General features: G+C 35.6%; 2 protein-coding genes across 2 annotated transcripts in view; one reads left to right on the top strand and one right to left on the bottom strand.

Moving 5' to 3' along the window:
• Positions 1–2,580: 2,580 nt before the first annotated feature.
• LOC121407778 (transmembrane protein 70, mitochondrial-like) lies at positions 2,581–5,496 on the bottom strand. The gene is made up of 2 exons (XM_041598974.1): positions 5,177–5,496; positions 2,581–3,842 (listed from the first exon to the last, which is right to left on the bottom strand). The coding sequence occupies exons 1-2, from the start codon at positions 5,381–5,383 to the stop codon at positions 3,210–3,212; spliced, it is 840 nt and encodes a 279-aa protein (XP_041454908.1). The 5' UTR covers positions 5,384–5,496; the 3' UTR covers positions 2,581–3,209.
• Positions 5,497–8,676: 3,180 nt separating this feature from the next.
• The window catches only part of LOC121407777 (palmitoyltransferase ZDHHC3-like), an 83,129-nt gene continuing 78,158 nt past the window's right edge, over positions 8,677–13,647 (top strand). The window contains exons 1-2 of the mRNA XM_041598973.1: positions 8,677–8,857; positions 10,804–11,000. Coding sequence (XP_041454907.1) covers positions 10,839–11,000 — 162 coding nt within the window. The 5' untranslated portion in view covers positions 8,677–8,857; positions 10,804–10,838. The remainder of the gene's footprint in view (positions 8,858–10,803; positions 11,001–13,647) is intronic.

The raw sequence follows: 13,647 nt of genomic DNA, 5'->3' as shown, positions 1-13,647 counted from the left end.
TTTGCCTTGCCGGTGGCTTTTAAACATGATATTTTTTTATTTAGTGTAGAAATACAGAGAGGGGGTGGAGTAAAACTCGGAGGGCTCCCGTGGACGTATACTTAGGCTTGAATGAAAAAAAAAAAATCTTCAGGAAACATGTTAACTGATGTCTCATACATCTGTCTTCCAAGTCGATAATACACGTCAAACTGCCATGGTTTTATAAAGTAGCGGGAATGCCGCGGGGAAGGCAGTTTTGCCACTTCGGGGTCTCCAAAAGACATATATTTTAACAAAGTTAAAATATGGATTGAGGTTTCATACATTTGTCATGATTCATGTGCCAGAGCTTCATTTAAAGGACAAGTCCACCCCAACAAAAACTTTATTTGAATAAAAAGAGAAGAATTCACCAAGCATAACACTGAAAATAAAATAAACATAAAATATATTTCAAGTTTTAGAACAAATTTGCCTTGAGTAGAAACAATTTCAAAATTTTCATGGCCACACATGTACAACTACAAGATGGGGAAACTCTGCACTTTAAATTTGACATGGTTGGCTCATGATGGGCCAAGTTTGGTCACTTGAATCAGAATTTTCAAAATCAGTTTGAATCAGCCTGGTTCATAACTGATTGGAAACAGGTGGGTGTTTTATAAAGCTGTTCCTAAGTTTAGAGCGACTTTGAGAATGGGTGATCCCTTCTTGTGGTAAATGGTAAAGATAAAAACATTAATTGACAATGGTTTAGAGGGTAAGAAAGGATCACCAGTCGTTCTTAGTGAATGAACAGCTATGATAACACCCCAGGCCAAACAGGCATGCATACAGCTCCACCTTAATCCCCCATGAAAAAAATCCCACCAAATCTGAGCTGTGAAGGTTTTTCATAATGATCCAATGCAACATGGCATTCAAAATGCTGAAATGTTACAAAAAAATTTGTGATGTCATCCCTTAAGTTCTCTAGTATCAAGTAAGTACTATCAGTAACAATGCACTTTTACTGCAACATTTGCTATAATTCAATGAATTAAACTTATAAGAAATACTAGTCCACCCTTTCACACAGTAAAAAAATTGTAATTTGAATGATGATTCCAGTGAAAAATACAGCTAATGACGAATATTTGACAAATATTTAGCACACATGAAACCAAACTAGAACATGATCAGAATCACAAACACTAATCACAGTCACGATAACAATAGCAATCGTCATTACAATGATCATTCAAGATTCACGTGTGCAAAGGCCCAGTGTCACAGGATAAACTTTGGGCATTTCATTTGGCCATTGACAATTACATTCTTTATAAAGTTATCAACAGGTCACAGAATAAGAAGTTATGAAGAGGTCACAGAATATAAAATAAAAAACTCTAAAAAATTAGGCAATTTTTGTTACGGTTGATTTTGGCATATTTAGCATGGAAAATTAATGCTTATTCAAGCTCCATGCATGTCGTGAGTTTAGTAAAGGACATTGCTCTTGATCCTGTCCATACTCCACATACAGTGTAGGCTTGAAAATTGAAATAAAAAACACTGCAGCATCAACTAGAAATTAAAGGACAAGTCCACCCAAACAAAAAGTTCATTTGAATAAAAAAAAGAGAAAAATCTAAGAAGCACAACACTGAAAATCTCATCAAAATCTGATGTAAAATAAGAAATTTATGAATTTTAAAGTTTCGCTTAATTTCACAAAACAGTTATATATATATGCACATCCTGGATGGTATGCAAATGAGGAGACTATGATGTAAACCACTCACTATTCCTTTTTATTTTATCATATGAAATATTCTATTTTTCTCCTCATTGTCAAGTGATACAACGATTAAATCTCCCTGAACATGTGGAATTAGCATTGTTTAATACTATATGGTTCAGTCAAGTAGGGCCTTATTGTGAAATCTATAAAAAATGAAATATTGTATAATTCAAACAATAAAAAACAAAAGAAATAGTGAGTGATGGACATCATCGACTGACTCACCTATAGTTGTGCGTATCACTGTTTTTTGAAAAATAAGCCAAACTTTAAAATGTCATAACTTTCTTAGTTTCAATCCGATTAGGATGAAATTTTCAGCACTATGCTAGTTTGATTTTTATTTATTTATTCAAGTCAACATTTTCCTAGGGTGGACTTGACCTTTGAATATATATTGATCCATAGTTATTGATTATCGTGAATAGGAAAGTTCTAGAAAGTGTTTAAAACACCACTGGTAATGCTTGATGAAACACCAGTATAATTTTAGGCATTGTGATTAATCACAATATATCAGACATTTAATTTTGCATATTGCACTCTAATGCATAAAATGTGCACAAAATTTGTTATTGCATGGTTCAGGAGACAGCTATTCCCATGCAGTGGGAACACTAAAAATGACATGTAAATGACCCATTTTTATGTGTTGTAAAGGGAACTTCAATGGGGGTGGAAGAGCTGGAGAAATTCATAAAAATTAGTTCAGAAATCACTAACATTCTTAGCATCACTTCTTTTATCATATTTCCTTGAATATCTACCTGGGAATGAATTTCACTTTTCCAAATGCTAAATCTTTGAAAATCTTGAAATATTTCAAGTCAAAAGATACTTTTTTTTTTTTGGGGGGGATACTTTCTTCACTTGCTCAGATGTATAATAAACATGAATAAGAATAAACAGTTTAATCAAAAGGTACACATTAAGGCATTTGCCTCAGAGCAGCTCTAGTGTCAGTGCAGCATCATTCTGAAAGAAACATGTGCACTGCTTTGACATCAACACTGGTTCAATGCATATATAGAGTACCGAAGTGTGACGTCACTGTCATGACAATGAACCAGCTGGTTCTAAACAGAGTTGCAGCTGATGATCGTCTATACACATTTGTCTTTGCAAAAATTACCATCTGAGGTTGCAAGCGATGAAATTCTGTTAGCAGCCATTTTCTCCTTCATGCACATGTATGAGAAACACGCTCCAAATTCATTTGTTTAGAACCAGGCCACCATGACACCATGGTAACTGACGTCTTCGCTTCGGTACTCTTTTGAAAGAACGCTTCGGTACTCTTTTGAAAGAACACTTAATTCATGAATCATGTCTGCTGATTATACGAAAAATCGAATAAAGGCTCCCTGAATATTAAAAAAACACTCACTCGGGGTTACGTGTAAGTAATCCAAAATTCAGATCACTTATTTAGAAGCCACCACAGTCAAGCATGTAAGTCTTTATCGTACCCTAATAAATGATTATAGTCACTAGGAAGCTTGAAGTTATACGGATTCACATGCATAGGGTCTTTTTTTGCTTTGAACGTAGTCAAATTGAAAACTTTGCTCAAAATGCTTTTATTCTCTTTCACCACCACATCTTCAAGAGAAAAAGTTGTAAATTTGTTTGTAAGCAAGAGAGACTGAGTGACAGCCATGTACGTCTCTCTGGCCTCATTGTGGTACAGTTTCAAGACAAGCCTCTTAGACAACATGCGGAGTAATGTTGGAAGTCCGACCACAGCAAAGCCCACTGCTGTCAGGTTGACGATTGTCTCTGTGTTGACGACATCATTGTCTAATGCACTGGAGATGAAGTCAGGCGCAAGGTACAGTCCAACTGCTGCTGTAGCGTAGAACGACAGGGTCACGAATCGGAGCATGGCCTGCCCACGCACTTCATAGATGAGGCGATTTCCATCATGCTTCTGTACCGAGATACCCAAGTTGTCACCGAGATAAGCTTTGGAGATGCGACTACCTTCTTGATCTCTAAAGTCTGTGGAGGAGGATGCTTGCCGAACAGGGACGATAAAGTAAGGATGAAGCACCTGCTCCCACTGCCTTGTTTTATCCTTTTGAAAGAGGAAATTAAACAAGTTCAATGTACATGAAAATATCAACATACCTGTATTTTCCACTTGTAACAAGCTACATGTAAAGACAAAGGGGAACAACTATTCAGCACTCCCAATTAAAAAGAAAAAATCTAGAGAATTATGAAATTTGGTAGGTAGTTGGCCATCATCAATCACATTGAAATTATAATTGGTTACTTGATTTAATATAAGATTTATAACCATTAAATAAGTGTATTAAAATTAAGCAACAGCTGTACAAAAATGTATTTAATCATGTTCAGACACTGCAACGATCAAAACATGAGCATTTCCTTTGAAAATTAACTTGTGGTTTGCTCATAATTATCAGAAAAGTACAGAGATCTGAAAATATATATTCCCAATTAGAATTATATGTATCACTTTGAAAGAAAAATGTAATATGAATGGGTAGGTTGAAATTCAGTACATCTAATTATTCAATGAGCAAAATTATGAAAATTTCATCAAAATCTGAAAACAAATAGCGTAGTTATTAAATCATAATGTTTAGCACTATGTTGAGAAAACATGATGTCATGTCCCCAATTTCCCTTTTTCTTATGTTATATGTTAGTTATTTTGTGAAATCATAATTATTTCTTTTTTTCATACTGTACATGTATGTAGGAATATGTCTTCCTCATAAAATAACAAATTATACTGTGGCAATTATTGTATATAACTAAGACAATTGTCCTTATTTTTTCTATTATTATTTATAATCACATATTAAATTTTAGTATTTGTCAAATAATAATTTTTATCTATAAATTGTTTTTCAAAACGGCATTTGTAACAATGCTTATCATAGCTACGTCATACCGAAGCGGTTCAAGGGTCAGACCTACATGTATTGTATACTATTTGCTTTGTTGACAAGCATATCGATGATGGATCTACACGAGATCGTCCTGGTAAGAAACCTTCAATTTTTCGCCTATTCATTAACCAATTCTTTTAAACCTTTATCAAATTAGGGGTAGGGCCTATATATGAAGGTGTAAATATGAATAATATCACTACCATTTATGTGATTTTTTATCTTTAAACTAAGTAAAAAGATGGATTTCCTAGGGAAATCCATCTTTGCATTGGTGAGTCTCTAGGCCTAGTAGTATATGGCAGGCGGTTCAACTTCAAGGCTTCATGATGAAGAAGTACCGGTACCGGTATATCATATGTCAAAACATTAAATTTGAAAAAAAACATCATCATGCAGTCCTCAACTTCAAGCCAGGCTAGAGTATAGTCTTCCGCTACTACTAGTCTTGAAACAACTCGGCCTACCGGTAAGCGCGCACACTTACCGTGAACAGAACATTTCCACGGGAGATGGTAGGCGTGCATGATCGGCCTCGGTGGCCAAGCGATGATTGGGCCCCAATTTGGGGGTGGGCTTGGGCGCAAGTCCACCGGTGTTGTAGACATGACGAATATTGTACTTTAGCCTGCCTCAGATTAAAACATGAAGAAGCAATCCGCTGCAAAGATTTTAAACAGTACTTATTATTCATCCTTGTTTTTCAAGTCTTATCTGATTTTCAAAAAGCAGAGAAATCAGAAGTCGTAACCAGAGCTCACATTTTGCTCATGGAAGCTGCCATCTTGGTTTATATGGCAAAGTGAATGTCTCCATCTTCGGCTGATGAAGAAAAGGTTTGTCATAAAATAGCAGAAAAATAATAAAAAAATATTGGTGAACGTTTGAGGAAAATCCATTAAAGATTAAGGAAAATTATTACAATTGTAAATTTGGGGGCTTGTAATGTCATAAACGAGCAGCTGCCCCATATGTTATGTAATGTAAAATGGCTTGTGATGACTTATTTTTGTTTTCTTTGTAAGAACGGGTGTGAAAGAATTGTAGTAAATGCAAAGTAAAAACAATTTCCAATTTTCTGAGAAAACCTTTTCAATTGATTTTTCGCCATTTGATATGTCGGAAAGCTCCTCGCATGCTACGTCACAAATCAAATAATTAAAATTCTAATAACTTTTTAATTCATTCGGCAATATTTATTTATTAAGCATTTTTTTCTGCTATTATTACAATAAACTTTTTGTCAGTTTATTTGGTTTTATATCGGGTTTTGTTCGGTTTGGTTCCCGGGTTTAGTTTATTTTAATTTTAGTTTAGTTCATGTCAGTTCAGATTTGTTTACTTTAGGGTACTTTACCTTACTGTACAGGAGCGGTGATATCTATTTTGGTGATTATCCAAAATTGTTATCCTCCCCTCCAGAATGGGGCCTAAATAGTTTTCTTGCGTTTTCCATTTTTTTTCATTCGATATAGGATTTATTACATATTCTAAGTCAATAATAATTTGATGAAACGTACAATTCTAATTTTAAAAAGTTTTTTATTTTTACAATATAGGCCCTAGGCCTATATATGAATAGCATGTACAAGTAAGAGAGCCGTTGGTATTCACAGTCATTATTCATTTGTTTATTTTATCATCTGAAGCAATTTTAATTCCATTTTCCCCTATAAGTGTATAATGATAAGGACTGACACACGGTCATTGATTTATGAAGAACCTCTCCTAATCTATTGAAATTCAGAAGATTTTTTTTGGTCATTTTATGCTATGGATGATAGGGTTATAAGAAAAGATGAGGGGCATTGGTTGCCTCATTTGTGAGTGGCCTAATGAGCCAAATTTTTTGGGCCAGATATGATCATCAGGCCAAATTTATAGAGTTGCAAAAAAGTGAAGCAAGCGAGCAAAAATTTAGGTCTTCTTTAATACAAAAATCTAAAATTATCATATTTCACCATTCGTTCTTTCCTTTGCTTATATATATATATATATATATATATATATATATTATATATATATAATATATATATATATATATATATATATATATATATATATATATATATAAAGGAAGGAGAAAACGAAATGATGATCGAAGGGTGAAGTGGGTTGAAATTTGGTATCACTTTTTGAATATTTCTAGAATTTTGATGTAAAAAGCCTAGATTTTTGCTCGCTTGCTTCACTTTTTTTTTGCGCACCTCTCTATAGATTTAGATTTATTCATTTTCCGTTCACAAAGCAAACACAACAAAATCAAACAATACATAGTCAAATTTAAAGTACAACATCAATCGAAATAAGGTATAAACAATAAGAACTAATGCAAATTAACTTTGACTATAATAACTATATAAAACAGAGGGGCTTGCCAAGAAAAGCGAAGCTCGTATGGGAGGCAAGCCCCCGTAACTTAGTTTCTATACGTATAAAACTATAGTATAAACGAGAGACGGAAGACAGTTTAAAAGGAGGCTATACAAAATATCGAAGGTAACAACGAAAGAGTGAACCAAATTAGAATAAATGATACAAGTAATAACAATAAAAATAATAAAAAAAATAACAACATGGTTACAATAATTGTGATTATGAGGGAGGAACAGACAGACAAATGTAGGGAGAGAGAAAGGGTGTGCAGGTACAAATGGAGGTGCAAAGAGGAGCATGGCAGGTGCGGAAACAGGTCGGCAGGCAAGTTGTAAGCTGGGAGATAAAAACAAAAAAAAACAAAAACAAAACAAAACAAAAAAAGGTTTTTTTGTATATGGTTTTTGTTATATGGTAGATTGACTTGTTTGTGTAAAGTATTGGCAAATAAGCATCTTTTTTAAGGTTATGTTTAAAAATTGTGATGCTTGGGGATTCCTTGAAGGCGTTGGGCAAGGAATTCCAATATACGGGACCAGAAAAGACAAAAGAATTTTTTGCAAGTAAAGTTATAGGGTTGCACGGTCTTAAATAAAATGGGTTGCGCCAATTATAAGAATCATGGATAAATGCAAATGTTTATATTATAATCAATGTATTTTTTTTCAATACTATTTCTGTACACACTTGCAGTTAAATCCATATAATAAATAATGTTAATATAGAGGACTTTTAAAAATTACCCGATCGATAAGAGTCTAGTCATGGTCTAGTATAGCAATGCCATTGATACACTTCCCATGAACATTGTGTGAGATCATTTAGAAAGTGTCATATATATAGGCCTATTCATTCAATTTCTCGGTGTTACGTTGATAACAAGCTTTCCTATAAATACCTGTGAGATGGCATTATCAATATCGTCGTCATCACTGCTACATTCAGTACTGGCTACATTTTTTAGATCTTACCATAGCTGAATTATCATGATATTGTATGGGGCAGCATCCGTCAAACCCTTTTAGACAGACTATTATTACTGCAAAAGAAGTCCGTTTGTATTATTCATATTCAGCTACTCATTCACACACAGACCCACTTTTGATTTGCTTAAGATAATTACTATATGTTTCACTAGACCTATTAAAATTGCAACATCGTATCATATAGATCTACTCGATATACTGATTTAGAATATGTAACTTTGAAAAGGTGTCAAAACTTCAGGCGAAATGGATGCAAATTAGGCATACTCTCAGGTGATATTGAATTTTGACATTTCAAATTTTTAATGTAGGCCTAACTCCTAATCATAAAATTCATAAGTAGGCCTATATATGCCTATACAAACAATAGGCAATTTACATAATCTCCTCTTCCTCGGCATGGAAGCGGGATTACAATTTGATGTCTTAAATTGTAGAACCAAAAGAAGGGAATTTATAAAATAATTATACTGGGACATACAATCTAAAAATAAAGAAAACTAAAGTTTTCCAGAGAGATATATCAAGGCCTATGACTTCCCAATACGCGTGCGGCGCATCGCGCGAGCGGGGCCGCCGAGTCGCCCGATAGCGACATCAAAAGGACATCGATCGCTTGTACGACTCGGCTCGGCTGTACTTGTTTTGATGACGTCAGTTTGAGTTTCGTCGGCGAACTTCCTGGCACTGGCAAAGCTCACACAGCAGTAACTTGCCATTTTTTGAAGAATAAGACAGGAACTTTCTGAACATTTTGAACGAACCTCCATTTAAGCGTTATCGAAAAGACAATTGTCTATACATTGGTAAGCAAACTTATTTCTTGCCCTAATTTTTCTAGTTGAGTTACAGCAAGACCATTCTAGGCTAGCGTCGCCTAGCGTAGCCCGCATTGGCATTGATTGGCGAGCCATTCATTCCGGACCCACACATTGAAGTTTTTGTGGTAGATCGGTGGTCATGATGTAGTGAGTTACATCCACTGCAATGTGAATAACGTAGATGAGGTCGTCGTAGGCAATTTCGCTCATTGTCACTAGTTCAGTTTTACTTTAGTCATGGCAAAATTGACAGTCAAAAATATTTGAAAAGACATCATAATATATCAGTATTGAGTCATTGAGTCTTGACTCATCAGATCAGCCACACACTACATCAGACAATGCACCGAGCACATGAAAATTACAGGCACAACACATGCAACAGTTATGGATTAGGCATTAGGCCTATTCGTATTCACTACATTCTATGTAAAATTCACTTAAATTGTGCTATGATTACCGAACATGCCGAACAATAAGTCCCTTTCCTTTGTTTGATCAAGTGCTTCTTTTACTTGTTTAAATTAGAGTTAGACTTTATTTTGTGATGAAAATAAAAAAATATATATATTCTAGATGTTGAGGTCAGTGCTGTTCCACTTTGGGGACAGCAATTTTTTGCCTAAAGAGGGTGCGCAATTTTTCTTCTTCAGGTTATATCTGCCTCCTTTAGCCTTGGCTTGAGAACTCCGTGATGATATTTAAAAATATTTTTACATACACTTTTTCATCACGGAGCCTTGAAACCCTTCCCATACAGCGAGACCTATACACCCGGATGGATTTCCCAAGGAAATCCATATTTTGAGGGTGAAATCGGTTTGTATCTATTTCTTTTATTTATCTATGAACCTTCATATGCCTACTGCATATGAAGGTATAAAAAAACTGTCAGTTTAAACTTGAAAAATTAGAGGTTTCTTACCAGACCGATATCGTGTAGATCTCTCGATCCATTTGGAAACAACACAAATACAATAGGCTTGAACAGCTTCGTTATGACGTACCTTTGATAAGCAATGTTACAAAATGCCGTTTTGAAGAACAATTTACAGATAAAAATTATTATTCAATAAATAATAAAATTTAATACATGATTATAAATAATATTATAATAAATATCTATAATCAAGTTTCAAATTGTAGGCCTATTATTTGACTAGCTTCATGATGATGTACCGTAGCTGAGCTACTGTATATTATGAGGCGCCATAGAGCTCAGTTTATAGAGTTATAGAAATTTTTTTTTAACAAATAATGATTATTCAAAATTCACATTTTAGTTCTAAATAATTAATTACTATTATTTTTTTGCAATAAAATAATAACTAATTTCACTAAAAAAAGTTGATATAAAAATAAAATCAGTAGACAATTCTCCCTGGGACAAGCCTTGTTGCCAATTTCCATCATTGTGTGCACTTGTGTGTTATTATTCCATTGAATAAAAAACGTATTACTGAATTTAGGCATTGAAAAAAAATTGAAACTGGACTAAATATTTACTTGGAGCAGTAGATTTAATGGTGGGTAGACATAATGACAACCTTGGCCGTAAAGCGGTGTAGCTCAAGATTGTGGATACAGAGTTTTCTTCCCTAATTTTTTTATTTAATGAATTGATATAAGCAATTACACTTTATACATGTAATTGATTCTCCACTTCATTATCTTGTAGAATGGAGTTGTCAATTTTTGATTAGGCATCTATCCTGTCTAATGTGCAAATAGAGAGGTTGGATGTTGATTTTTTTACAAAGTTATCTTACACCCTTGTGAGTGATATTTCCAACAAGCTCAATTAAAAAATGTCACGTAAAATATAATCTGTAAAATTATTATTTTTTTGTAAATGCTTACTTTATTTTATGTATATCATCCTCAGGATTTCAAATCAATTCACTTATATTTCTCTTTTTCACCTCATTCAGGATTTCAGACTCAGTGGCTTTTGATGAGCTAATCAATGAAAATGAGTCTGAGGTTAGAACCCCTACATCCTGGCCCGAGTGCTGTCAACTCAGATGTGGAACGGGCTGCTGTTGCTAGGTCTAAGTCAAGCAATAAATGCTGTCGCTGCTGCGGACTCACCAGGTTTCTAAGATTGGACAAGTCATGGTTTATCAAGGTAGGTAGCATTACCTTCTGGTGAATGGATTGTAGGTGAACTTTTCTATTAGGGATTATCAAGGTTAAAAGTAATTTCATAAAATCAACTTTGATTTAGAATAAAATGATTTGTTCATCATTTGAGAATAATTTAACCAAATTATAGGAAACAGTTTTCAGAGGGTTATTGGATAGCACAGTGAATGATACATTTACACGTCAAAGTCAAAGTTCATAAGGTCAATGGATTAATGTTTTTATTTATCAATGACCAATTCTTTTATTACATTTTCATGTACAGTCCAACCTCTCTTATCCGGACACGTTGGGACCAGCACCAATCCGGATAAGGGATTTATCCGGATCTGGGAGACCCAATATTAAATACACGCAGCTGCGCTGATGGCTGCCTCCCCAGGCCACCGGCGGTAGCTACACTATTGCAGGCCTGCCAACTTCTCCGGGTTTTCCGGAGTTTCTCCGTTTTCAGAATTTATAGCGGCCCAAAAGCGGAGAACTCCGTTTTCTTTGTATTTCAGATGATTTTCTTTTTTCTTTGGGAAATGACGCACTTTCCGTCTGCCTACGGCTCTCTTTCTCTCTCCCTCTCTGAATCCTCTCAATGTTACATTTACGTACGTACGCACGTGTGTCGGATCGTACCTATATACCGTGCGTAACGTTAATTAAACGCATGCACTACGCGCGCGTACGTGGAGTTCAGAGTTCAATGGATAAGAACGCGTGATGGGCCTGTGCTCCGTGTGTGCATATACGAAGCGCAACAAGCCACGGCCAGCGCGCTATTTATCCGACAGCGATCGTGTGTATTGACATTGGACAGTTCGCCCGCGATCGCGAGGATTCATAGCGCGTGTAGTGCGAATGTAACTCTATGCATACGATGCAGCGCTTGCGTGCCTCCGCTATACTATACTACTACCGTTCTGGAATACCGTGTGGGAAATGGATTGTTTCGCCAGCTGAGGGTTTAGAAACGGTAACATTTTAAACTAATATTTTGTCCTGATATTTTTATATGTGCTTTGTGCTTAGTGAGCTAAATGCTTTGGATTTTACAAGTCTGCCGTTTCAGTGCCGATTCTTGCAAACTTTTAGACCCCTGCTGTATTTTTTTTTAGTCTGTTAAAGGCACACAGAGACTCCCTCCTAATCCTATGCAAAACAATGAAAGCAGTTCTGCTAATTTTTCATAGCAACAGTGACTGTGAAAGAGTATTTTCCATCGTGGTAAAGAACAAAACTAAGCAGAGAGCAAGCCTGAGCACAAGAACATTAAGTTCTCTGATGGTACATAAATTGGCTATGGAGAGTAGAAAGAAACTATGCCATACTTGTACTTACTCAAGAGAGGTAATACATGGTGCCAAAAAAGGCACTTATGAAAGGCTCCAGAGAAAGGACAAGGCATAAAAAGCTCAAGAAGGGCTCCAGAAGGCTTGTTTTTAAGGTGAAATTTCCTAAATGTCCTCCAGCTTCAAGGGGGCTCTGCCCCCTTGCACCCCCGCCGGGGCCTTGCCCCTGGACCCCACAAGGGGCCCTAAAAGTAAGGCGGGCCCCTTGACCCCCGCCGTTGGGAGTTCGGCTTTCCGCGCGATTCGTGGACTCCTTTTTTCCATTTTCAAATGTTGGCAGGTGTGCGATTGTAGTGGGCATACGGTAAAGACAATATTCACTGCAGAGTCAGTGCAAGTTATAGGCAGTGTTTTCAAGGAAATGAAATCGATCGATGGCCAAAACTCTTGAATAATTTACCTGCTAAAATGACTGAGGTATACATCGAGCATACCTCGAAAGAAAGAGAATGACTCGATGAAACCAAGTTTTAAAATTAGATCATCGCGGCGGGTATCGCAGCTTCGCAATGTCAGCCATTGTTACACTGACTGTAGGCTCAAACATGATAGATGGCGCTGTCCGTATTGAGGCCTACAGTTAGTGAGCAAGACATGCGTTTTTCCCGCAAAGCAAAAAGAGAAACGTGATGAAATGTTTGCGCTGCACCCTGATTTACTGGAAATCATTCCTAAAGTTCTTTTGGTGAGATATTTTCATGAAAAAAAGTTTGGTGTAGGGTGACTATGTTGGGAAATATATGTAATCAAAGTGAGTTTACGTATAGGATTGAGTTTAGATTGAAAATCTCATTTCCTCACGTACCAGTACTAGATTAAATAAAAAAAAAAAAATCTCGGCAAGTGTACGTCCGGATAAGGGGAGGCCGGATAAGAGAGGTCGGACTGTATATCAATTTCAGATATCCAGTTAGTGAATTCAGCTAAGTAAATCTGAAGCTGGGGGTAAATAATGCACTTTACTTTTATCCAAGCATTTACATTTCGATCCAGGTTCCTACCTGTTCCCTTTCTCTCTCTTTGCATATTAAAACAATTGTCACTGACTGATTTGTAATTTTTTTTTAAGAGAATGAATTTTTAAAGTTTGTTTTCTGTTTCAGGAGAATGCTATTATTGAGGGATGATGTTGTTTGTTTGATTCCTTGAAATTGGTATTACAGGATTGGATTTTTGAGTATTAGTATAAGTATGTAGGAATACAATGGAAGAAAGGACCGCATGGAAGAACAGTGTTATTTTGTTGATACTGCTAGAATGGGCCATCCTCCATGTTATATATGATTCATA

This window comes from Lytechinus variegatus, chromosome 2 (assembly GCF_018143015.1).
Source record: "Lytechinus variegatus isolate NC3 chromosome 2, Lvar_3.0, whole genome shotgun sequence".
In the NCBI taxonomy this organism is placed as follows: Eukaryota; Metazoa; Echinodermata; class Echinoidea; order Temnopleuroida; family Toxopneustidae; genus Lytechinus; species Lytechinus variegatus.
This window is presented reverse-complemented; position numbering and strand designations above follow the sequence as displayed.

What these genes read in the sequence shown, in the direction of transcription:
- LOC121407778 (XM_041598974.1), bottom strand. Translation starts at nt 5,383, where the DNA reads ATGAATAATAAGTACTGTTTAAAATCTTTGCAGCGGATTGCTTCTTCA. An exon ending in GTGGAAATGTTCTGTTCACG is followed by an intron (nt 3,843 to 5,176) that starts GTAAGTGTGCGC and finishes CTCTTTCAAAAG; the next exon opens with GATAAAACAAGGCAGTGGGA.